This window comes from Strix aluco, chromosome 36 (assembly GCF_031877795.1).
Source record: "Strix aluco isolate bStrAlu1 chromosome 36, bStrAlu1.hap1, whole genome shotgun sequence".
Classification (NCBI taxonomy): domain Eukaryota; kingdom Metazoa; phylum Chordata; class Aves; order Strigiformes; family Strigidae; genus Strix; species Strix aluco.
In genome coordinates, this window is record NC_133966.1 from 668 (window position 1) to 26,039 (window position 25,372).

At 61.2% G+C, this 25,372-nt stretch overlaps 3 protein-coding genes across 3 annotated transcripts; 2 read left to right on the forward strand and 1 right to left on the reverse strand.

Annotated features, from left to right (window-relative positions):
* Nucleotides 1-2,956: 2,956 nt before the first annotated feature.
* LOC141917247 (fructose-bisphosphate aldolase A) lies at nt 2,957-14,622 on the reverse strand. Its single transcript, XM_074810351.1, has 9 exons — nt 14,333-14,622; nt 11,446-11,565; nt 8,524-8,735; nt 7,531-7,585; nt 6,582-6,742; nt 5,466-5,549; nt 5,211-5,385; nt 4,169-4,368; nt 2,957-3,165 (listed from the first exon to the last, which is right to left on the reverse strand). The coding sequence occupies exons 1-9, from the start codon at nt 14,601-14,603 to the stop codon at nt 3,070-3,072; spliced, it is 1,374 nt and encodes a 457-aa protein (XP_074666452.1). The 5' UTR covers nt 14,604-14,622; the 3' UTR covers nt 2,957-3,069.
* Nucleotides 14,623-15,715: 1,093 nt separating this feature from the next.
* TLCD3B (TLC domain containing 3B) lies at nt 15,716-21,351 on the forward strand. Its single transcript, XM_074810353.1, has 5 exons — nt 15,716-15,884; nt 17,662-17,748; nt 18,075-18,294; nt 19,434-19,529; nt 21,030-21,351. Exons 1-5 carry the CDS (start codon nt 15,760-15,762, stop codon nt 21,300-21,302), a joined length of 801 nt encoding a protein of 266 aa, XP_074666454.1. The 5' UTR covers nt 15,716-15,759; the 3' UTR covers nt 21,303-21,351.
* Nucleotides 21,352-21,455: 104 nt separating this feature from the next.
* Nucleotides 21,456-23,909, forward strand: LOC141917284 (uncharacterized). The gene is made up of 2 exons (XM_074810389.1): nt 21,456-21,610; nt 21,653-23,909. Exons 1-2 carry the CDS (start codon nt 21,472-21,474, stop codon nt 22,417-22,419), a joined length of 906 nt encoding a protein of 301 aa, XP_074666490.1. The 5' UTR covers nt 21,456-21,471; the 3' UTR covers nt 22,420-23,909.
* Nucleotides 23,910-25,372: the final 1,463 nt, after the last annotated feature.

Here is a 25,372-nt window from a genome sequence, read left to right on the forward strand (position 1 = left end):
AATAATTAACCCTTGTGCAGAAGTAATTAACTCCCTTCTAGAAGTAATTACCGCCCGAACTAATTAACACCACTCCACAATTAACCTCCTCCACAAATAATTAACCCCCCCAGCAATAATTAACCCCCTTCCACAAATAATTAACACCCTCCAGAAGTAATTAGCCCCCTCTCCAGAAGTAATTAGCCCCCCAAACACCCCAAAATAATTAACCCCCCCATTAATTAACCATCCTCCAGAACTCATTAATCCCCTCCAGCAGCATGACCATCACTCCGAAGATAATTAACCCCCTCCACAGCCAATTAATCCTCTCCAGAAATAATTAACCCCCCGGAAATAATGAACCCCCCTCCAGAAATAATTAACCCTCCTCTAGAAGTAATTAAACCTGCCAAAATAATTAATCCCCTCCTAAACTAATTAACCCCCCAGGACTAATTAATCCCCTCCAGAATTACACCCCCCCACCCAGTAATTAATCCTCTTCAGAAGTAATTACCCCCCCCCCCCAATTAATCCCCCTCCAGAAGTAATTAACCCCCCCAAGTAATTACTCCCCTCCAGATCTAATTACCCTTTGGGCCCTAAAGGCCCCACACCCGCCCCAGGGGGTCCCCAACTGCCCCCCAGCCCCCCCATAACCCCCCCACCCCCACAATGGCCCCCCCCAAACCGCCCCCTGCACCCCAAAAACTGCCTCCTGAACCCCTGAGACCCCCCCCGGCTGCCCCATAACCCCCCAAACCGCCCCCTGCACCCCTAAAAGCCCCCCAACCCCCAAAAACTGCCCCCTGCACCCCTAAAAGCCCCCCCACACCCCCCAGCACCCCAAAAACTGCCTCCTGCACCCCTGAGACCCCCCCGCTGCCCCATAACCCCCCAAACTGCCTCTTGCACCCCTAAGAGCCCCCCATGACCCCCCAGCCCCCCATAACTGACCCCCCCACCCCATAACTGCCCCCCAAACCCCCTCCTGCACCCCTACACCCCCCATAACTGCCCCCCCCAACACACCTCCTGCCCCCCAGCCCCTCCATAACCCCCCAACCCCCATAATGGCCCCCCACCCCAAAACTGCCTCCAGCCCCCCAAACCGCCTCCTGCACCCCTAAAAGCCCCCCAACCCCCCAGCACCCCAAAAACTGCCTCCTGCACCCCCTGAGACCCCCCGCTGCCCCATAACCCCCCAAACTGCCTCTTGCACCCCTAAGAGCCCCCATGACCCCCAGCCCCCCATAACTGCCCCCCCACCCCAAACCTGCCTCCTACACTCCAAGAGCCCCCCCAGACCCCATAACTGCCCCCCCAAACCACCTCCTGCACCCAAAACCACCCCCTGCACCCCAAGCGCCCCCCTCGACCCTCCCAACCCCATAACACCCCCATAACTGACCCCCCCACCCCAAAACTGCCTCCTGCACCCCAAGAGCCCCCCAGCCCCCATAACTGACCCCTCACCCCAAAACTGCCTCCTGCACCCCTAAAAGCACCCCATAACCCCCCAAAACCACCCCCCACTGCCTTCTGCACCCCCAAGAGCCCCCCCATAACCCCCCCAGCCCCTTAACTGACCCCCCACCCCAAATCCACCTCCTGCACCCCTAAAACCCCCCCATAACACCCCCAAACCCCTCCTGCACCCAAAAGCCCCCCAGCTGCCCCATAACTGACCCCCCCACCCCAAACCCACCTCCTTCACCCCTAAACCCCCCACGCCCCCCCACAAACCCACCCCCTGCACCCAAGAGCCCCCCATAACCCCCAGCCCCCTAACACCCCCATAACTGACCCCCCACCCCAAAACTGCCTCCTGCACCCCTAAGAGTGCCCCATAACCCCCCAAAACCAACCCCCCACCACCTCCTGCACCCCAAGAGCCCCCCCAGCCGCCATAACCCCCCCAAACCCACCTCCTGCACCCCAAGAGCCCCCCAGCTCCCCATAACTGACTCCTCACCCCAAGACTGCCTCCTGCACCCCCAAAAGCCCCCCCAGCCGCCCCATAACTGACCCCCACCCCAAAACTACCTCCTTCACCCCTAAGAGCCCCCCAACTCCCAAACCCACCTCCTGCACCCCAAGAGCCCCCCATACCCCCCACCCCCATAACTGACCCCCCAAACCCAAAACCGCCTCCTTCACCCCTAAAAACCCCCCACAACCCCCCCAAAACCGCCCCCCCACAAACCCACCCCCTGCACCCCAAGAGCCCCCTCGACCCTCCCAGCCCCATAACACCCCCATAACTGACCCCCACCCCAAAACTGCCTCCTGCACCCCTAAGAGCGCCCCATAACCCCCCAAAACCGCCCCCCACCGCCTCCTGCACCCCAAGAGCCCCCCATAACCCCCCAGCCCCCATAACCCCCCCAAACCCACCTCCTGCACCCCAAGAGCCCCCCAAAACTGACCCCTCACCCCAAAACCGCCTCCTGCACCCCCAAAAGCCCCCCATAACCCCCCATAACTGACCCCCCCACCCCAAAACTACCTCCTGCGCCCCTAAGAGCCCCCCAGCCCCCAAACCCACCTCCTGCACCCCAAGAGCCCCCCCATAACCCCCCGCTCCATAACTGACCCCCCCACCCCAAACCCACCTCCCTCACCCCTAAACCGCCCCCCCACCCCACCCCCTGCACCCCAACACCCCCCCTCGACCCTCCCAGCCCACAAACCGCCCCCCCACCCCAAAAGCTCCCCCCCAGCCGCCCCCCAACCCCCAAAACCACCCCTTTTCTCCCCAAAAAATCACCCTCACCGGCCGCGACCCTCCGCCGCCGCCGCTGCGCGTCACTTCCGGGCCGGCCCTTACCGGAAGCGGAAATGCGCACTGCTAGACCGGAAGTGACGCGTGCGCTGAGGCGCCGGAGGGGGCGTGGCCACAGCGCGGGCGCCATCTTGTGTGTGTCCCCCACCCCCCCCCGCCCCGACCCGACCCGACCCGGGGCCCCTCTGCCGTCGCCATTTTATTGTCCCGCCGTGGCAGGGAGAGAAAAAAAGGGAAAAAAAAGGAAAAAAAACAAAAAAAAAAAGGGGGGGGAGGCGTGGCTTGCGGTGACGTAGCGTCTAGTAGGCGTGGTTAGAGACGAAGAGGGACTCGCTGGCGGCCGCCCCCGCCGGGCCGCTCGGGGTGTACTTGCCCTGGCAGGCCAAGGAGTTGGCCTGGGGACAGAGGGGACAAGGGGACATCAGGAGATGGAGGGGGGGGGACGTCAGCCATCTTGTCCCCGTGGCCCCCTCCCCACCCCCTGGGTGGCCCCAGGCCTTGAGCTTCTTCTCTTGGGCCACCTTGGCTTTGTCCCTTCCCTGTCCCCATGTCCCTTCCCTGTCCCCATGTCCCCCACACACCCAAGATGTCCTCCAGCCCCCCGATGTCCCATGGGTGACCCACCAGACCCTCCTTGACCTTCTCCCCTTGGGTCACCTTCCCCTTGTCCCCTCCCTGTCCCCATGTCCCCTCCACACCCAAGATGTCCTCCAGCCCCCCTACGCTCCCATGGGTGACCCACCAGACCCTCCCTGATCTTCTCCTCTTGGGCCACCTTCTCCTTGTCCCCATCCCCACGTCCCCACCACCCCCAACCATCCTCACGTCCCCCACCCCACTGTGTCCCCAAGGAGGTGACAGGGACCTACCAAGGCCCTCCTTGACCTTCTCCTCTCGGGCCACCTTCCCCGTGTCCTTCTCCCTGTCCCCACCCCTCCGACGTCCCCATGGGTGACCCACCAGATCCTCCTTGATGTCCTCCACCTGGTGTTCCTCTTCCTGTCCCCACCCCTCTGATGTCCCCATGTCCCCATGGGTGACCCTCCTCGACTTTCTCCTCTTGGGCCACCCTCCCCTCGTCCCTTCCCTGTCCCCATGTCCCCTCCACACCCAAGATGTCCTCCAGCCCCCCGATGTCCCCATGGGTGACCCACCAGAGCCTACTTGATGTTCTCCTCTTGGGTCACCTTCCCCTTGTCCCCTCCCTGTCCCCATGTCCCCTCCACACCCAAGATGTCCTCCAGCCCCCGATGCTCCCATGGGTGACCCACCAGACCCTCCTTGATCTTCTCCTCTTGGGCCACCTTCTCCTTGTCCCCATCCCCACATCCCCACCACCCCCAACCATCCTCACGTCCCCCACCCCTCCGTGTCCCCAAGGAGGTGACAGGGACCTACCAAGGCTCTCTTGACGTACTCCTCTTGGGCCGCCTTGGTGTTGTCCTTCTTGCCGGCCCAGGCCTTCAGCGCGGAGGCCTGCAGGGCCCGTCCGTAGGAGAAGGTCAAGGCCCAAGGTCGCGCCAGGGGACAGCGGTTGATGGCGTTGAGGTTGAGGGACGCCTCCTCCTCGCTTTGGCCACCCGACAGGAACGTGATGCCTGGGACGTGGGGACAAGGGTCAGGAGGCCACTCGTGGGGGCCAGGGGCAGGGGGGGGGGATGTGGTCACAGGGACACCATGGGGACAGAGATGAGGAGATCATGAGAACATGGCCATGAGGAGGGGGACATGGGGGTGGGGACACCACAGGGACGTGGCCATGGAGTGGGGACATCATGGGGATGTGGGGACATAGTCATGGGGGGATGGGGACACCATGGGGACACGGTTATGGGGATAGGGACATTGTGGGGACACGGCCACCACGAGAAGAGTCATGGGGCGACTGGGACACCATGGGGACATGGAGATGGACACATGGTCATGGGGGTGGGGACACAGGGATGGGGACATCATGGGGACACTGTGGGGGTGGAGATGAGAAGATCATGAGAACATGGCCATGGGGACGGGGACACCATAGGGACATGGGGTAGGGATGGGGACACCACAGGGACGTGGCCATGGGGTGGGGACATCATGGGGACACCATGGGGACATACATAGTCATGGGGACATGGTCATGGGGGTGGGGACACCATGGGGATACCGCAGGGACATGGGGACACTGTGGGGGTGGAGATGAGGAGACCATGAGAACATGGTCATGAGAATGTGGACATGGGGATGGGGACACCATGGGGACATGGCCATGGGGGTGGGGACACCATGGAGACACAGGGATGGGGCCACCAAGAGGCCACACCCACAGGGCCACCATGCGCACATGCGGCCACCATGAGAACATTAAGTCATGGGGGGGCAGGGAGGAAGGAATGTGGCCACCACGGGGCCACCACCACGGGGGCCATGGCCACCACGGGGTGCAGGTGGCACTGACCGGGGACGGCGGGTGGCACGGTGCGGCGCAGGGCGGTGACGGTGGCCATGGCGATCTCCTCGGGGCTGTACTTCTTGGTGCAGGCGTGGCCTGGTGTCACCATGTTGGGCTTGAGCAAGGTCCCCTCCAGGTAGACGTGGTGGTCGCTCAACGCCTTGTAGACGGCCGCCAGCACCTGGGGACAGGTTGGGGACAGGTTGGGGACATGTTGGGGACACGGCAGGAACACGGGGAGGTGTTGGGGACGTCACCCACCTTCTCGGTGATGTACTGGCAGTGCTTCAGGTCGTGGTCACCATCTGGGAGGATCTCGGGCTCCACGATGGGGACAATGCCGTTCTGGGGGACACGGAGGGGACACGTTGGGGACAGGGACACCCACGGGGAGCGGGAGGGGACATGGGGATGGGGACATGGTGGTGGCCAGGGGGGAGGTGGCCTGGGGACAGGTAGGGACATGCAGAGGTGACCCAACGGCACAGAGGTGCCACCACACCACGTCTAGGTGGCATCTTGTGGTGTCACCCGACAACGTGGTGGCCACCAACCACCATGTGGCGCCCAGAGGTGACACGGGGACAGTGTGGGGACACACTGAGGTGACCCAAGGACACAGAGGTGCCACCACACCACGTCTAGGTGGCATCTTGCAATGTCAACCTACAACGTGGTGGCCAACCACCGTGTGGCACCCAGAGGTGACATAGGGACAGCGTGGGGACACACTGAGGTGACTCAAGGACACAGAGGTGCCACCACACCGCATCTAGGTGCCATCTTCTGGTGTCACCCTACAGCTTGGTGGCCACCAACCACCACGGGGCACCTGGAGGTGACACAGGGACAGTGTGGGGACACACTGAGGTGACCCAAGGACACAGAGGTGCCACCACATCACATCTAGGTGCCATCTTGCGATGTCAACCTGCAATGCGGTGGCCACCAACCACTGTGTGGCACCTGCAAGTGACACAAGGACAGTGTGGGGACACACTGAGGTGACCCAAGGACACAGAGGTGCCACCACAACCTGTCAGGTTCCATCACACCATCTCTACATCCCACCACACCCATCTAGTTGCCACCACACCGCATCTAGGTGCCATCTTGTGGTGGCACTCTACAGCTTGGTGGCCACCAACCACCGCGGGGCACCTGGAGGTGACACACGGACAGTGTGGGGACACACTGAGGTGACCTGAAGATGTGGAGATGTCACTACACCCCATGTAAGTACCATCAGACCATCTCTACATCCCACCACACCCATCTAGGTGCCACCTTGCGATGTCAACGTACAATGCGGTGGCCATCAACCACCACAGGGCACCCAGAGGTGACACGGGACAGGGTTGGGGACAGGGAGGGGACCTGCTGGCAGATGCTGGCATAGCGGGCGAGGACGTTGGCGTTCTCCAGGACGGCCAGGCGCGTGGGCGTGTGCTCGGAGATCTTGAGGACGCAGCGCCACTTGGCAAAGTCGGCCCCGTCCTTCTTGTACTGGGCGCAGCGCTCCATCAGCCCGTCCAGGCCTGGGGACAGCGCGGGGACGTCGGGGACGGGGACACGGCGGGGCGCGGGGACATGGCAGGGGTGTGGGGACACGGCAGGGGTGTGGGGACACAGCGGGGTGAGGGGGATGGAGGCGGGGATGGGGACGCTGGGGTGGCATCAGGGGTGGGGATAGTAATGGGGTGTGGGGGCGGCAGCAGGGGTGGGGACGCTGTGGTGGCATCAGGGATGGGGACATCGTGGTGGCATCAGGGGTGGCATCAGGGGTGGGGACATTGATGGGGCTTGGGGATGGCATCAGGGATGGGGATACTGTGGTGGCATCAGGGGTGGCATCAGGGGTGGGGACATCATGGTGGCATCAGGGATGGTGGCATTAGGGATGGGGACACTGATGGGACACGGGGGTGGCATCAGGGATGGGGACAGTGTGGTGGCATCAGGGGTGGCATCAGGGATGGGGACATCATGGTGGCATCAGGGATGGTGGCATTAGGGATGGGGACACTGATGGGACACAGGGGTGGCATCTGGGATGGGGACATAGTGGTGGCATCAGAGATGGGGACATTGATGGGGCTTGGGGATGGCATCAGGGATGGGGACAGTGTGGTGGCATCAGGGGTGGCATCAGGGATGGGGACATCATGGTGGCATCAGGGGTGGGGACACTGATGGGGCTTGGGGATGGCATCAGGGATGGGACATTGTGGTGGCATTGGGGGCGACATCAGGGGTGGGGACACCGTGGTGGCCACGGGGGCGGGCTGGTGGCCGGGGCCACCCTTGGGATGCAGCTGTCACTCACCCTGGGTCGTGGTCTCGCCGTTGGTGCCAGCCAGAGGTACGACCCCCTTGTCCACCTGGGGGACAGGGACAAGGTCACCGGGGTCACCAGGGTCACTGGGGTGCTGGCCCCATCCCACCCTGTCCCCACGTCCCCCCGTGTCACCCCCGTGTCCCCTCAATGTCCCCGTGTCCCTCCAACATCCTCCCGTTGCCCCAACATCCCCCCGTCCCCCTCAAAGTCTCCACATCCCCACCAAGACCCTCTTGATGGGGTTGACCCAAGTCAAGAAGCCTCCAAGTCCCCTCACTGTCCCCAACGTCCACTCACTGTCCCCAATGTCCCCGATGTCCCCATCTCAACCCCCCCAGAGGCATCTGGTGAAGCCACCTTTGACGTGTTGAGCTGGTTCCACCTTCAACGTGCTTGACTCAACCCAAGAAGCCCCAACGTCCCCATGTCTCCTCATTGTCCCCAAGGTCCCCGATGTCCCCAAGGTGTCCCCAAAATGTCCCCAAGGTGTCCCCACCTCAACCCCTCCAAGGGCATCTGATGAAGCCACCTTTGACGTGGTTGAGCTGGTTCCTCCTCCAACATGGTTGACTCAACCCAAGAAGGCCCCAATGTCCCCATGTCCCCTCCTTGTCCCCGATGTCCCCAACATCCCCAACGTGTCCCCAAGGTGTCTCCACCTCAACCCCCCCAAAGGCGTCTCATGAAGCCACCTTTGACGTGGTTGAGCTGGTTCCACCTTCAACATGCTTGACCCAACCCAAGAAGCCCCAACGTCCCCGTGTCCCCTCATTGTCCCCGATGTCCCCAACATCCAAAGATGTCCCAAGATGTCCCCACTTCAACGCCCCCAAAGGCATCTGATGAAGCCACCTCTGATGTGGCTGACCTGGTTCCACCTTCAACATGGTTGACCCAACCCAAGAAGCCCCCAACGTCCCCGTGTCCCCTCCTTGTCCCCGATGTCCCAACATCCCAAAGATGTCCCCAAGGTGTCCCCACCTTGATGCCGACGAGGGCGCCCTTGCCGCGGATGACCTGGGGGAAGGGGCGCCCATCATCCGTCTTCTGGTAGAGGGTCTCGTGGAAGAGGATGACCCCACCGATGCAGTTGTCCACCCGGCTGTCGGCGGTGAAGAGCAGCTGCCGGTACCAGCGCCGGTTCTCCTCCGTGTTCTCCGCTCCCACCGAGCTCAGACGCTTGGCGATGCTGCCTGAAGCCGTCCCAGTACAAACCAGTTACTCCCAGTACAGACCAGTAACCCCCACTGGTCTCTTGGTGCTGTCCCAGTGTCTTCTAGTAGCTCCCAGCTCAGCCCCAGTAGCTCAAAGGGATCCCCTGGTGCCAACTTGAAGTACCCAGATGCTTTGCAATACACCCAGCTGACAGCCCAGTAGAAACCAGTAACTCCCAGTACAGACCAGTAACCCCCACTGGTTGCCTGGTGCTGTCCCAGTGCCTCTCAGTAGCTCCCAGTTCAGCCCCAGTAGCTCATAGGAATCCTGTGGTACTACCTTGAGGTACCCAGATGCTTTGCAATACTCCCAGCTGCCATCCCAGTAGAAACCAGTTACTCCCAGTATAGACCAGTAAGCCCCACTGGTTGCCTGGGGCTGTCCCACTGCCTCCCAGTTCAGCCCCAGTAGCTCTCAGGGTCTCCCTGGTGTCACCTCAGGGTGCTCAGACTCTTTGCAATGCTGCCTGCAACCATCCCAGTACAAACCAGTAATTCCCAGTTCAGACCAGTATATCCCAGTTACCCTCACTGGTTGCCTGGTGCTGTCCCAGTGCCTCCCAGTAGCTCCCAGTTCAGCCCCAGTAGCTCAAAGGGATTCCCTGGTACCAACTTGAAGTACCCAGATGCTTTGCAATGCTCCCAGCTGACATCCCAGCACAAACCAGTTACTCCCAGTACAGACCAGTAACCCCCACTGGTTGCCTGGTGCTGTCCCAGTGCCTCCCAGTAGCTCCCAGTTCAGCCCCAGTAGCTCAAAGGGATTCCCTGGTACCAACTTGAAGTACCCAGATGCTTTGCAATGCTCCCAGCTGACATCCCAGCACAAACCAGTTACTCCCAGTACAGACCAGTAACCCCCACTGGTTGCCTGGTGCTGTCCCAGTGCCTCTCAGTAGCTCCCAGTTCAGCCCCAGTAGCTCAAAGGGATCCCCTGGTGCCAACTTGAAGTACCCAGATGCTTTGCAATGCTCCCAGCTGACAGCCCAGTAGAAACCAGTTACTCCCAGTATATCCCAGTTACCCCCACTGGTTGCCTGGTGCTGTCCCAGTGCCTCCCAGTAGCTCCCAGTTCAGCCCCAGTAGCTCAAAGGGATCCCCTGGTACTATCTTCAGGTACCCAGATGCTTTGCAATGCTCCCAGCTGCCATCCCAGTAGAAACCAGTTACTCCCAGTACAGACCAGTAACCCCCACTGGTTGCCTGGGGCTGTCCCACTGCCTCCTAGTAGCTCCCAGTTCAGCCCCAGTAGCTCTCAGGGTCTCCCTGGTGCCACCTCAGGGTGCTCAGACTTTTTGCAATGCTGCCTGCAACCATCCCAGTACAAACCAGTAATTCCCAGTTCAGATCAGTATATCCCAGTTACCCTCACTGGTTGCCTGGTGCTGTCCCAGTGCCTCCCAGTAGCTCCCAGTTCAGCCCCAGTAGCTCTCAGACCCTCCTGATGCCACCTTGAGGTGCTCAGCTGCTTCCCCATGCTGCCTGCTGCCATCCCAGTATAAACCAGTTCATTCCAGTATAGCCCAATAACTCCCAGGGGTCTCCTGGTGCTGCCCTAGTGCCTCCCAGTATCTCCCAGTTCCTCCCAGTACCCTCCATGTTACCCCCTCGGGGCACTGGAGTGCTTGGCCAGGCTCCCGGCACCCTCCCAGTGCCTCCCAGTAGCTCCCAGTAAGTCCCAGTGCCCTCCCACTAAATCCCAGTAGCTCCCAGTGCTGTACCAGTGTCTCCCAGTAGGTCCCAGTAGCTGCCTAACGCTGTCCCAGTGGCTCCCAGTAGCCTTCCAGTTCTTCCCAGTAACCCCCAGTGCCCTCCTAGTCCCTTCCCAGTTGTGTCCCAGTGACTCCCAGTAGCTCCCTGTGTGCCCCAGTCCCCTCCCAGTGCCCTCCAGTACCCTCCCAGTTCCTCCCAGTGCCTCCCATTACTCTCCCAGTGCTTCCTAACCCCTTCCCAGTAGTTCCCAGTGCTCCCCAGTGCATCCCAGTATGCTCCCAGTGCTTCCTAATCCCTTCCTGGTAGTTCCCAGTCCCTCCCAGTATGCTCCCAGTGCTTCCTAACCCCTTCCCAGTAGTTCCCAGTGCTTCCCAGTATGCTCCCAGTGCTTCCTAACCCCTTCCCAGTAGTTCCCAGTGCTTCCCAGTGTATCCCAGTCCCTCCCAGTATGCTCCCAGTGCTTCCTAATCCCTTCCTGGTAGTTCCCAGTGCCTCCCAGTGCCCTCCCAGTATGCTCCCAGTGCTTCCTGATCCCTTCCTGGTAGTTTCCAGTGCTCCCCCCCTCCCTCCCAGTGCCCCCAATCCCCTCCCAGTGCCCCCCAATCCCCTCCCAGTAACTCCCAGTGCTTCCTAACCCCTTCCTGGTAGTTCCCAGTGCCTCCCAGTATGCTCCCAGCGCTTCCTAATCTCTTCCTAACCCCTTCCTGGTAGTTCCCAGTGCCTCCCAGTTCCTCCCAGCATGCTCCCAGTGCTTCCTGATCCCTTCCTGGTAGATCCCAGTGCCCCCCAGTGCCTTCCCAGTACACTCCCAGTACTTCCTAACCCCTTCCTGTCAGTTCCCAGTGCCTCTCAGTGCCCCCCAGTATGCTCCCAGCATGCTCCCAGTGCTTCCTGATCCCTTCCTGGTAGTTCCCAGTGCTCCCCCCCTCCCTCCCAGCACCCCCCAATCCCCTCCCAGTCTCTCCCAGTGCCCCACCAGTAGACTCATCGGCGGCCAGGATGCCCTTGCCGGGGGCCACGATGCGCTGGGCGATGGCCGCCAGCTCCTTCTTCTGCTCCGGGCTCAGCGCTGCCACCGGCGGAGACATCGCGGCGGCTGTGGTGACATCAACAGTGACATCAGCGGGGGGACAGCGGTGACATCAGCCACCCCCAGGGACGTGACGGCCCTGCCCGCCCCCATGGCTGCCCCCGGGGAGGGGACCCAGGCTCCCCCCCCCCCCCCCCCAAAGGGAACTCCAAGGGCGTTTCAAGGTCAAGGAAGAGGAACTCAGGGCCCCTCCCCGCGCCGGCCCCAACCTGGGATCCACGTTGCTCCCCCCAAATCTCCACGTTGCACCCCAAATCTGCCCCCTTCACCCCCGAATCTGCCCCCTTCACACCCGAATCTGCCCTTTTCACCCCCAAAATCACCCTCCAGGCATCAAAATCTGCTTTTTCAGCCTCTAATCTGCCCTTTTCACCCCCAAAAACTGCCCTTTTCACCCCCAAATCTCCCTCCACGCACCAAAATCTCCTTTTTTAACCTCAAATCTGCCCTTTTCACCCCCAAAAGCTGCCCTTTTCACCCCCAAATCTCCCTCCATGCACCAAAATCTCCTTTTTTAACCTCAAATCTGCCCTTTTCACCCCCAAAAGCTGCCCCTTTCACCCCCAAATCTCCCTCCACGCACCAAAATCTCCTTTTTTAGCCTCAAATCTGCCCTTTTCACCCCCAAAAACTGCCCCTTTCACCCCCGAATCGCCCTCCAGGCACCAAAACCTGCCCCTTTTCACCCCGTATCTGCCCTTTTCACCCCAGAATCTGCCCCTTTCACCCCCAAAATCTCCACCCAGGCACCAAAACCTGCCCCTTTTCACCCTGAATCTGCCTCTTTCAACCCCAAAATCTGCCCCTTTCACCCCAAAATCTCCCTCCAGGGACTAAAACCTGCCCCCTTTCACCTCAAATACACATTTTCACCCCAAAATTTCTCCCCACACCCCAAATCTACCTCTTTTGCCCCCAAATCTGCCTCCAGAGCCCCAAATCTGCCCCCAACCCCAAAATGTTCTCATTTCACCCCAAATTATGATCCCACACCCCAGAATCAGCCTTTTTTCACCCCAAAAATCTCCCTCTAGCCCAAATCCTGCTTCTTTCACCTCAAATCTGCCCCAAGACACACAAATCTGCCCCTTTCACGCCAAAATTTCTCCCCACACCTCAAAGCTGCTCCTTTTACCCCAGAATCTGCCTTTGCACCCCCAATTTCCTCCCAGACCCCCAAATCTGCCCATTTCACCCCCAAACCTGCCCCAAGATCCCCAAATTTGCTCCCTTTTACACCCAAATCTCATCCCAAACCCCAAAATCTGTCTCTTTCACCCCAAATCTGGCCCCTTCAGCCCCAAAAGCAATCCCACACCCCAAAATCTGCCTTTTTCACCTCAAAATCTGCCCCTTCACCCCAAAATCTGCCCCCACCGCCCAAAATCTGCCATTTTCACCTCAAAAATCTGACTCTTTCACCCCAAATCTGCCCCCACACCCCAAAATCTGCCCTTTCCACCTCAAAAGCTGCCCCTTTCACCCCAAAATTTCCCCCGTCCCAAATCTGCGCTTTTCACCCCCAAATCTGCCCCTTTTACCTCAGAACTTCCCCCCACATCCCAAAATCTGCCCCTTTTACCTCAGAACTTCCCCCCATATCCCAAAATCTGCCCCTTTTACCTCAGAACTTCCCCCCATATCCCAAAATCTGCCCCTTTTACCTCAGAACTTCCCCCCCCACCCCACAATCTGACCCCTTTCACCCCCAAACCTCCTCCAAGAGTCGCAAATCGGTTTTTCCCTCAAAAACCGCCTTTTCCCCTCAAAAACTGCCTTTGCCCCGTCACTATCCGCCCCCCCACCCCCCAAAACCTCCACTTTTCACCCCAAAATCTGTTCTTTTTACCTCAGAACTTCCCCCCACACCCCACAATCTGACCCCTTTCACCCCCAAACCTCCCCCAAGACTCGTAAATCGGCTTTTTTTTCCCCTCAAAAACTGCCCTTTTCCCTCAAAACTGCCTTTTTACCTCAAAATCTGACTTCGCCCCGTCCCTATCCGCCCCCCACCCCCCAAAACCGCCCCTTTTCACCCCAAAATCTGCCGCTCCCCGCCCTCCCCCCACCTGGTCGCGGTGAGCGGCGAGGCGCGCGGGGGGGAGCGGGGCCAGACGCGCCGTAACGTCCGCGCCCCCTCCGCGGGGCGGGGCCTTAAAAGGGCAACGTCGCGCTGAGTCACGGTGGGGCCCACCGGACTTTTGGGGTGCCCGGGGGGGGGGTCCCAGGGGGTGTTTTAGGGATCCCAGAAGGATTTTGGGGTCTCGGGGGGGGGGTTGAAGCGACCTTGAGGGTTTTGGGGTGCAAGGGGGGGGTCCCGGGGCGGGGTTGGGGTGCAGGAGGGATATTGGGGTGCGAGGTCGGGGGGGGTGCCCGGAGATTTTGGGGTTCAGTGGGGTCCTGGGGGGATCCTGGAGGATTCGAGGGGGGGGCGAGGAGGGTTTTGGTGTGTCCCGAGGGGGGGATTGGGGTGACGGGGGGGGGGGTCCCGAGGGATTTTGGGGTGCGGGGGGGGCAGGAGAGTGTCCAGGGGGGTTTTGGGGTGCAGGGGCGGTATTGGGGTGCGGGGGGGGTGTCACAGGCCCGGGGGTGCGGCGGGGGGGGGAAGGGAGGGTCAGTTTTGGGGTGCAGGGGGGGGATTGGGAGCAGTTTGCGGCCCTGGGAGGGAGCGAAATTTTGGGGTGCGGGGGGGGGGGGTGTCCCAACACCAGGGTGGGGGGGTTTTGGGGTGCAGCCGGGGGGGAGGGGATATCCCCCCCCCCAAAAAACTCACCTTTGGGTGTCCAGGGGCGGCGCTTGGGGTGCCAGGGGCTCCCCCTTATATAGGGGCTCCCCGGGGGGGGGGGGGCGGGGGGGGCCCCCCCTTTCCTGACCTTCTCGGGTGCCCTCTGCCCTTTCGGCCGCCAAAAATAGACACACACCCCCCCCGCCCCTCCCCCACCTCCCTCCTCCGGGGGGGGGGAGGGGAAAGGCGCCCCCTCCCCCCCTTTTTTTTTGGGGGGGGGGGCGCTTCTTCTTGCTTCCAGGGACCCCCCCTCTTCCATTTTGGGGCGCGCCCCCTCATTTCAGGGACCCCCCCCGCCCCCCCCCCGCGCTATTTTGGGGACTCCCCCTTCATTTGCCCCCCCCCCACCCCCCCGCACCCCCATTTTTGGGGACAACCCCCAAGACTAGGGGGGTACCCCCACTTTTTGGGGGTCTCCCCCCACCATTTTTGCCCCCCCCCCCAGTTTTGGGGTCATTCCCCCGCACACCCCCTTTTTGCCCCTCCCCCCCAGTTTTGGGGGTGCCCCCCCCCCCCCCCGTTTTGGGCTTTTCACCCATTTTTGGGGTGCCCTCCCCACCCCCCCCCAATGGGGCTGGGGGACCCCCCAAGGTGAGGGGTTGGGGGCGGCGCTTGGGGAAACTGACAGGCGTGGCCACGCCCCCTCGGCGGGGTCGCTGCAGGGGGCGGGGCTTAGTGAGGGCCGAGGGGGCGTGGCCTGGTGGTGCGAGGGGCGGGTTTACCCAGGGGCGCGCTCCGTCTGCCGCAGCGAGCTTCATAAACCGCTCATTAATATTCATGAGCACTGCGTCAGCCTATTTAAACCCCTAATTCATTAATTTAAACACCCTTAGCCCCGCCCACCTCATTAATATTAAACAAGCCCAAGCGGAGGGGGCGCCCCCCCCCCGCGCACGCGCTGCTACCGCGATAACCCCCCCCTCCCGCCGTGCCGTCGCCATGACAACCCCCACCGCGGGTTCCTATTGGCCGGCAGCGGCGTGGACCCGCCCCGCGGGACCCCCCTCCCTGCCTCGACCAATCAGCGCGGCACCGCGCCGCCTCCCGCTCTGCCCGGCAACGCGTCCGCTTCGCCTTTTTCTATTGGCTGCCGCCTGGGCCAATGGGAAAACGCGGAAGCGCGCATGCGCGGAGCTTTTTCCCGCGCCGCTCGCCGTTGCCGTGGCGACGCGGCGGTTTTAATTTTTTGTGGGGGGCGGCCGCGCGCGTTATGCAAATGAGCGCGTAGGCGGGGCAAAGCCGTCGGCTCATGAATATGCAAGAGGCTAAGGGAGAGGCAACGTTATCTTCGTAAATATGCAAAGACCCCACCCCGGGCCACGCCCCTCCCGCAAACCACGCCCCTCCCGCAGACCACGCCCCCTCCGCGGCTCCGCCCCCCGCAGGCCCCGCCCCGTCGCCCCCCCCCCGTCCCCATGGCCCCCCCCGGGGCGGCGCTGGCCGCGGGGCTCCTCTTCTTCCCCGGCCTCTTCCTGCTGGGCCGGGCCGCGCTGGGCCGCGCCGGGGTCCCGGGGCCTCACGCCACCATCCTGGCTGCCAGGTACCGGGGGGGGGGACAGGGAGGGGACAGGGCAGGGATGGAGGGGACAGGGAGGGGAGAGTGTGGGGACAAGGATGGGGACAGAGGCGACAGGGAGGGCGTGAGGACAGGGAGGGGACAGTGAGGGGACAGGGAGGGGGACAAGGATGGGGAGGGTGTGGGGACAAGATGGGGACAGGGATGGGGACAGGGATGGGATATGGATGGGGACAGGGATGGGAGGGTGTGGGGACAAGGAGGGGACAGGGCAGGGATGGAGGGGACAGGGATGGGGACAGGAATGGGGACAAGGAGGGGAGGGTGTAGGGACAAGGAGGGGACAGGGATGGGGACAAGGACAATGTGGGGACAAGGATGGGGACAGGAAGGGGACAGTGATGGAAGAAGTATGGGGACAGGGATGGGGACAAGGAGGGGAGGGTGTGGGGACAAGGATGGGGACAGGGAGGGGACAGGGATGGGGACAAGAAGGGGACAGGGAGGGCGTGGGGACAGTGAGGGGACAGGGATGGGACAGGACAGGGATGGGGACAAGGACAATGTGGGGACAAGGATGGGGACAGGGAGGGTGAGGGGACAGAGATGGGGACAAGGGTGGGGACAGGAGGGTGTAGGGACAAGGATGGGGACAGGCACAAGGACAGGGATGGGGACAAGGATGGTGTGGGGACAGTGAGGGGACAGGAGAGGGATAGGGACAGTGAGGGGACAGGGACAAGGATGGGGACATCATGGCGTGGAGACAGGGATGGGGACAGGGACAAGGACAGGGATGGGGAGGGTGTGGGGACAGGGATGGGGACAGGGATGGGGACAGGAGAGGGATGGGGACAGGGAGGGGACAGGGACAAGGATGGGGACATCATGGCTTGGGGACAGGGATGGGGACAGGGATGGGGACAAGGATGGGGGACAGGGAAGGGACAGGGATGGCGCCAGGGCCAGGGAGGGCGCAGGGACAAGGACAACCCGGGGCCAGGGCTCGGCGTGGCACGCGGCCGGTGACGGTGACAGCGCGGGGACACGGGGACGAGGGCGGCTTAGGGAGGGGGATGGGGGTGACCCGGAGCGGGGACACGGCGGGGACATCCCAGAGGAGGGGGGGGACGGGACAGTGTCCCCGTGTCCTCATGTCCCCCCTCTGTCCCCCCCCCCCGTGTCTCCATGTCCTCACATGTCCCCTCCTGTGTCCCCACGTCCCCCCCGTGTCCCACCCCATGTTCCCACATCCTCACATGTCCCCCCGTGTCCCTACGACCCGCCGCTGTGTCCCCACGTCCCCCCCATGTGCCCCTCCATGTCCCCACATCCCCTCCGGGTCCCCCCACTGTGTCCCCATGTCCCCCCCGTGTCCTCACATCCCCCCCATGTCCCCATGTCCCCCCTATGTCCCCACATCCTCCCACATCCCCCCTGTGTCCCCCCGTGTCCCCATGACCCCCCGATGTCCCCACATGCCCCGTGTCCCCCTACTGTGTCCCCACGTCCCCCCATGCCCCTCTTCATGTCCTCCCATGTCCCCCCCATGTCCCCACGTCTCCCCCATGTCCCCCCCATGTCCCCACGACCCCCTCCGATGTCCCCACGTCCTCACATGTGTCCCCCCATGTCCCCACAATCCCCCCCATGTCCCCCTGTGCCCCTCCCCATGTCCCCATGTTCCCCCCAATGTCCCCCCACGTGTCCCCACGTCCTCCCCACGCCCCCCCCGTGTGTCCCCCCCCGTGTCCCCACGTCCCCCCCCATGTGTGTCCCCCCCCCCCCCGTGTCCCCCCAGGCTGGTGTCCTCGGTGCAGGCGGTGATGGCCTCCACCGCCGGCTACATCATCTCCTCCTCCTGCCACGATGACGTCATCGATGACCAGTGAGTCCCTCCCCCACCCCCACCCCTCCCCCAGCACCCATGGGTGCCCCCCCTCCCCCCTCAAGCCCTCCCCTCCCCCACGACAACCCAGTTCAGCACTGGACAGCGCCCAGATTGAGGGGGGGGAGGGGTGACTCGGACACCCTTGGGGTGGGGGAGGGACCCCTTGGAGGGTGGGGGGAGGGGGGGGGGGATTAAGCGGGAGCAGCTGGGCGAGGGCTGAGCCGGGCTTAACCCGGACTCCTGGGTGCCCTCTGGGGTGGGGGAGGGGCAGCGGGGACGCCTGGGTCACCCTGATGTCCCCCGTGTCCCCGTCCCCGCCCCAGGCATTGGCTGGCGGGGGTGTACCCCCAATTCGCCGTCCCCTACTTCATCTACGACATCTACGCCATGTTCCTGTGTCACTGGCACCGGGGCCAGGTGAAGGGACACGAGGTGGCCCCGCCCCCGTCGCTGAGGGCGGCCGCCGGCTCCTACCTACGCAAGGACCTGCTGATGGTGCTCCACCACGCCGCCATGGTGCTCGTCTGCTTCCCCGTGACTGCCGTGAGTGGGGACGTGAGGGGGAGTTGGGGACACCTCGGGGACATGGGGACACGTTGGGGACATGGGGTTGGCTCGGGGACGTGGGATGGAGGGACATCACTTTGGGATGGACGTGCTCATGGAGGCCCACCACACCGCCATGGTGCTTGTTGGCTTCCCCATGACTGCTGTGGGCGGGGATGGGGACACCCTGGGGACATGAGGACACCTTGGGGACACGTTGGGGACATGGGGTTGGCTTGGGGATGTGGGATGGAGGGACATCACTTTGGGATGGACGTGCTCATGGAGGCCCACCACACCGCCATGGTGCTTGTTGGCTTCCCCATGACTGCTGTGGGCGGGGATGGGGACACCCTGGGGACATGAGGACACCTTGGGGACACGTTGGGGACATGGGGTTGGCTTGGGGATGTGGGATGGAGGGACATCACTTTGGGATGGACGTGCTCATGGAGGCCCACCACACCGCCATGGTGCTTGTTGGCTTCCCCATGGCCACTGTGAGTGGGGATGGGGACACGAAGGGGGTTGGGGACACATTGGGGACATGGGGACACCTTGGGGACATGTTGGGGACATGGGGTTGGCTTGGGGATGTGGGATGGAGGGACATGACCTTGGGATGGACGTGCTCATGGAGGCCCACCACACCGCCATGGTGCTCGTCTGCATCCCTGTGGCCGGTGTGAGTGGAGATGGGGACACGAGGGGGTGGTTGGGGACACCTCGGGGACATGGGGACACCTCGGGACACCTTGGGGGCACTTTGGGGGCACAGGGTTGGCTCAGGGACATGGGATGGAGGGACATGACCTTGGGATGAACGTGCTCATGGAGGCCCACCACACCCCCCCCATGGTGCTTGTTGGCTTCCCCATGGCCATGGGGAGCAGGAGTGGGGATGGGATCCCCTTGGGGACACGTTGGGGACATGGGGACACCTCAGGGACACCTTGGGGACACCTCGGGGACAGAGAGATGGCGACACCCCAAGTTGGCCCCCCCCATCCCTTTGGCTCTCCAAGCCCTCGTGTCCTTGTGTGACTGGTGTGTCCCCCAAGTGTCCCCCCACATGTCCCCCTGATGTCCCCCTGTGCCCCCCAATGTCCCCACATGTCCCCTATGTGTCCCCCCAGCTGTGGCGCCAGGGGAAGGGCGACTTCTTCTTGGGGTGTCTCCTGATGGCCGAGCTCAGCACCCCCTTCGTCTGCCTCGGCAAGGTCCTCATCCTGGTGAGCCCAGAAGGACAACTGGGTCCCCCCTGAGGGTGGGGGGGTGGACAGAGGGGACCCCAACTCCACAGGCCACCAAGTCCTGGGTCCCCACGAGGACATTTTGGGTGGCCAGGAGTTCTCCAAACACGGGTCATGGGTCCCTCAACCCTTGGGTAGATGGGGGGTGTCCATGGGTCCCTCAACCCCTGGGGTCCCCAGAAGGACATCTGAGGTGTCCATGGGCCCCTCAACCCCTGGAGTCCCCCAGAAGAACGTCTTGGGTGTCCATGGGTCCCTCAAACCCCGGGTAGATGTGGGGTGTCCATGGGTCCCTCAACCCTTGAGGTCCTCAGAAGAACATCTCAGGTGTCCATGGGCCCCTCAAACCCTGGGTAGACGTGGGGTGTCCATGGGTCCCTCAACCCTTGAGGTCCTCAGAAGAACATCTCAGGTGTCCATGGGCCCCTCAAACCCCGGGTAGATGTGGGGTGTCCATGGGTCCCTCAACCCTTGAGGTCCTCAGAAGAACATCTCAGGTGTCCATGGGCCCCTCAAACCCCGGGTAGATGTGGGATGTCCATGGGTCCCTCAACCCTTGAGGTCCTCAGAGGAATGTCTCAGGTATCCATGGGCCCCTCAAACCCTGGGTAGATGTGGGGTGTCCATGGGTCCCTCAACCCTTGAGGTCCTCAGAAGAACATCTCAGGTGTCCATGGGCCCCTCAAACCCCGGGTAGATGTGGGGTGTCCATGGGTCCCTCAACCCTTGAGGTCCTCAGAAGAACATCTCAGGTGTCCATGGGCCCCTCAAACCCCGGGTAGATGTGGGGTGTCCATGGGTCCCTCAACCCTTGAGGTCCCCAGAGGAACGTCTCAGGTATCCATGGGCCCCTCAAACCCTGGGTAGATGTGGGGTGTCCATGGGTCCCTCAACCCTTGAGGTCCTCAGAAGAACATCTCAGGTGTCCATGGGCCCCTCAAACCCCGGGTAGATGTGGGGTGTCCATGGGTCCCTCAACCCTTGAGGTCCTCAGAGGAATGTCTCAGGTATCCATGGGCCCCTCAAACCCCGGGTAGATGTGGGGTGTCCATGGGTCCCTCAACCCTTGAGGTCCCCAGAGGAACGTCTCAGGTATCCATGGGCCCCTCAAACCCTGGGTAGATGTAGGATGTCCATGGGTCCCTCAACCCTTGAGGTCCCCAGAGGAATGTCTCAGGTGTCCATGGGCCCCTCAAACCCTGGGTAGATGTGGGGTGTCCATGGGTCCCTCAACCCTTGAGGTCCTCAGAAGAACATCTCAGGTGTCCATGGGCCCCTCAAACCCCGGGTAGATGTGGGATGTCCATGGGTCCCTCAACCCTTGAGGTTCTCAGAACATCTGAGGTGTCCATGGGCCCCTCAACCTTTGGGTAGATGTGGAGTGTCCACGGGTCCCTCAATGCTTGGGGCTCCCCAGAAGACCATCTGAGGTGCCCATAGGTCCTTCCCCCCCCTCCCCCTCTCTCCCCTCCCCCGCAGTTCCAGCGCCAACACACGACTCTCCACAAGCTCAACGCGGTGGCTTTGCTGGTGACCTTCTTCCTCTGCCGCGTCCTCCTCTTCCCCTACTTGTACTGGGCCTACGGGCGCCACCGGGGGCTGCCCCTCTTGGGGGTCCCAGCCGCCCTGCCCCTCACCTACAACGCCGCCGCCGCCGCCCTCTTGGCCCCCCAACTTTACTGGTTCGCCCTCATCTGCCGGGGGTCCTGGCGCCTCTTCCGACCCCCCGCTGCCCCCCGACAGCCCCCTTGAGCGACCCCCAGCTCCCCCCCCGCCCCGCCCCAACCAGCACCTGGGGAGGGGGGAAAAGGGGGGGGGGGTGAATCTAGGAGGGGGGTGGGGGGGTGGGATCTATGGGGAAGCTGTGGGGCAGCCTGGGGGATTTATGGGGCAAGCTTGTGGGGGAGGGTCCTGGGGTCCTATGGGGCAGCCCGGGGTCCCTATAGGGCAGACTTGGGTCTCTATGGGGCAGCCTGGGGTGTCATGGGGTCCCTGTGGGGCACTTTGGGAGATCTCTGGGTCACTCGAGGTCCCTATGAAGCAGCCTGGGAGATCTATAGGTCACTCTGGGGTCCCTATGGGGCAGCCTGGGGGATCTATAGGTCACTCTGGGGTCCCTATGGGGCAGCCTGGCGGGTTCTGGGGTACCCTGGCAGATCTATGGGGCACCCTGGGGTCCCTGTGGGGCAGTCTGGGGGGTCCTGGGGTACCCTGGGGGATCTATGGGGCACTCTGGGGTCCCTATGGGGCACCTGGGGGTACCTGGGGTCCCTGTGGGGCCCCTTGGGGGATCTATGGGTCACTCTGGAGTCCTTATGGGGCAGCCTGGGGGATCTATAGGTCACTCTGGGATCCCTATGGGGCAGCCTGGGGGGTTCTGGGATACCCTGGGGGATCTATGGGGCACTCTGGGGTCCCTATGGGGCAGCCTGGGGAGTCCTGGGGTACCTTGGGGGATCTATGGGTCACTCTGGAGTCCCTATGGGGCACCCTGGGGATCTATGGGGCACTCTGGGGTCCCTATGGGGCATGTTGGGGGATCTGTGGGTCACTCTGGGGGGCCCCGGGGGGCCCCATCCCCCCCCCACCCCCCAGGCGCAGCGGCTGGACCCACATTAAAGGACTTTGGGGACGTCCCGGCCTCCTCCTTGGGGGGGTGAGGGGCAGTGCCGGGACCCCCATCAGCAACCAGTATAGGCTGGGACAGCTCCCAGTACGGGCTGGGACAGCTCCCAGTACAGACTGGGACAACTCCCAGTACAGACTGGATCCGCCGACCCCCTCCCAGTACAGACTGGGCCCGTCCCAGTATAAAGTGGAGCTTCTGATCCCCATCCCAGTACAGACTGGGCCCCTGTTCCAGTACTAACTGGTTCCATGGGCCCCCTCCTAGTACAAACTGGACTCCCAGTGCCCTCCCAGTACAGAATGACCCCATCCCAGTACAAACTGGATCCCCGGATCTCGTCCCAGTCCTGACTGGGCCCCTTCCCAGTATAAAGTGGATCCTCGCATCCTGTCCCAGTACAGACTGGGCCACTCCCCAGTCAGAACTTGATCCCAGTAGCGCCTGGGATCTGTCCCAGTACAACTGGGCCCCTTTGACCCCTCCCAGTACAGAGTGGGCCCCTTCCCAGTCCAAACTGGATGCCCTGATCTCCTCCCAGTCCAGAATGTGGTGCGTCCCAGTCCATGCTGATCCCCTCCCAGTACAGACTGGGCACCGCCCCAGTACAAACTGGATCCCTTTAACCCCTCCCAGTATCGACTGGGCCCTTCCCAGTACAAACTGCTTTCATTGGCCCAGTCCCACTACAGACTGGGCCACTTCCCAGTCAGAGCTGGATTCCCTTTCCCCTCCCAGTACAGACTGTGCCCTGTCCCAGTACAAACTTGACCCCTGACCCCTCCCAGTGCAGAATGGGCATTGTCCCAGTATAGACTGGGCCCTTATTTTAGTGCAAACTGGTTCCCCTGGCCCCTCCCAGTAGAGACTGGGCCCATTCCCAGTACAAAGTGGAACCTCTCATCCCCTCCCAGTCCAGAATATGGTGGGTTCCAGTCCAAACTGGATGCCCTGACCCCCTCCCAGTATAGCCTGGGCCCTGTCCCAGACCAAACTGGTTCCCTTTATCCCCTCCCAGTACAGGCTGGGCCTCATCCCAGTACAAACTGAAACCCCTGGCACCATCCCCAGTAGCACCTGGGATCTGTCCCAGTACAAACTGGATCCCTTTGACCCCTCCCAGTACAGAGTGGGCCCCTTCCCAGTCCAAACTGGATGCCCCCATCTCCTCCCAGTCCTGAATGTGGTGGGTCCCAGTCCACCCTGATCCCCTCCCAGTACAGACTGGGCCTCCTCCCAGTCCAAAGAGGATCCTTGGATCTCAACCCAGTCTAGACTTGGCCCATCCCAGTACAAACTGGATCATCTGCCCCCCGCTCCCAGTACAGACCAGGCCTCTTCCCAGTACTAACTGGATCTCCTGGTCCCTTCCAGTACAGACTGGGCCATCTCCCAGTACAAACTGGATCCCCCAGTGCCTCCCAGTCCAAACTGGAGTCTGCCCCTGTACCCCCGGCCTCCCAGCGTGGCCATCTTGGAAACCCAGTTGAAACTTGAATTTATGGGCAGTATCATCAGATTTTACTATTTTGGGCATAAATAAGAAATAAAGATAATGGGTGGTCCCAGCTGGGTTTAGTAAAGGAGTTGTACATAAATCTGAGATATTTCACATCCTTTTCGCCTCATATTTTACCAATTCTCCTTAATTTTGCCTCAAGGCAGGAAAAACAGCCAAAGGACTCAAATCAGGGGCTACTTGAGCAAAATTAAACGTTACTGCTCAAAACGAACGAGAATTATAAATTTTTATTTCTATGGGGGGTGAAAAAACGTCATCGGCTTCTTCGTCCCTGTCCGCGGCCTGTGAAAAAATGTACATTTTACAGACCAGAGTCAAACTGAAAATGAAATTTTCCTCCGCACCGGTTACACATTTGCTTTTCTGTAAATATTTCAACTTTTGGCCAAAATCTTTACTCGGGGTTTTTGTGGTTTGAGCCCAGCGGGAAATTGGGCCTCACGCAGCCGCTCGCTGCCCCCAGCGCAGGGCAGGAGAAAAAATGAGCTAAAAAAAAAAAAGCTCAGGGAGGGGTCGCTCACCCATTATGGTCACGGGGAAAAAGACGGGTTCGTTAGGGGAAGAAAAAAGTCACTTTAATTAAAAACCACGATAACGACATTTAACATCAACGTGAAGCTTTGTTGTATCTTAAAAACACCTGCCCTCCCTTCCTCGCCACCAGAAAGAACTTCCAAATATTTATACACTCCAAACCACACGATTATCTAATTACTACAGTGATTATTGATTAATTACTGATCACTCCGACCCCTCATTGGTCAGGAACACGCTCGCTCCGATTTAAGGTTACACCGAGTTTTTAATTTTCTGCGCACGCTCCGAGGTTGAGGGTTTTATTTGGGCAGGGGTCTGCGAAGCACCGGGTGGGTCCAAAGGACACTCTAATCTCCAATTAAACTAATTTACGTTCAACTATTTTAACGAGCTTCCGTGTACCAGGATGTTTCTCTTCTTCAAGGACGGTGGCTCCTGGTTAGAAGTTTCTTTCTAATTATCGTTGATGGTTTGAAGAACAGACTGAGGGAGCTGATGTGGCTAATCTGTCCTTGGGTTTGATGAGAAACACCTGTATGGACAATAATACGTACTACGTACCCTTGGGTGTGACGAGAAACTGTTGTGCGGCCTACAACGTGTGAGGAACTGTTGTGCGGCCTAAAATGTGTGAGGGAAACTGTTGTGTGGCCTACAACATGTGAGGAATTGTTGTGGGGCCTACAATGTGTGAGGAACTGTTGTGAGGCCTACAACGTGTGAGGAACTGTTGTGCGGCCTAAAATGTGTGAGGGAAACTGTTGTGTGGCCTACAACATGTGAGGAATTGTTGTGGGGCCTACAATGTGTGAGGAACTGTTGTGAGGCCTACAACGTGTGAGGGAAACTGTTGTGCGGCCTAAAATGTGTGAGGGAAACTGTTGTGCGGCCTAAAATGTGTGAGGGAAACTGTTGTGCGGCCTAAAATGTGTGAGGGAAACTGTTGTGCGGCCTAAAATGTGTGAGGGAAACTGTTGTGCGGCCTAAAATGTGTGAGGGAAACTGTTGTGCGGCCTAAAATGTGTGAGGGAAACTGTTGTGCGGCCTACAACGTGTGAGGAATTGTTGTGGGGCCTACAATGTGTGAGGAACTGTTGTGAGGCCTAAAATGTGTGAGGGAAACTGTTGTGAGGCCTA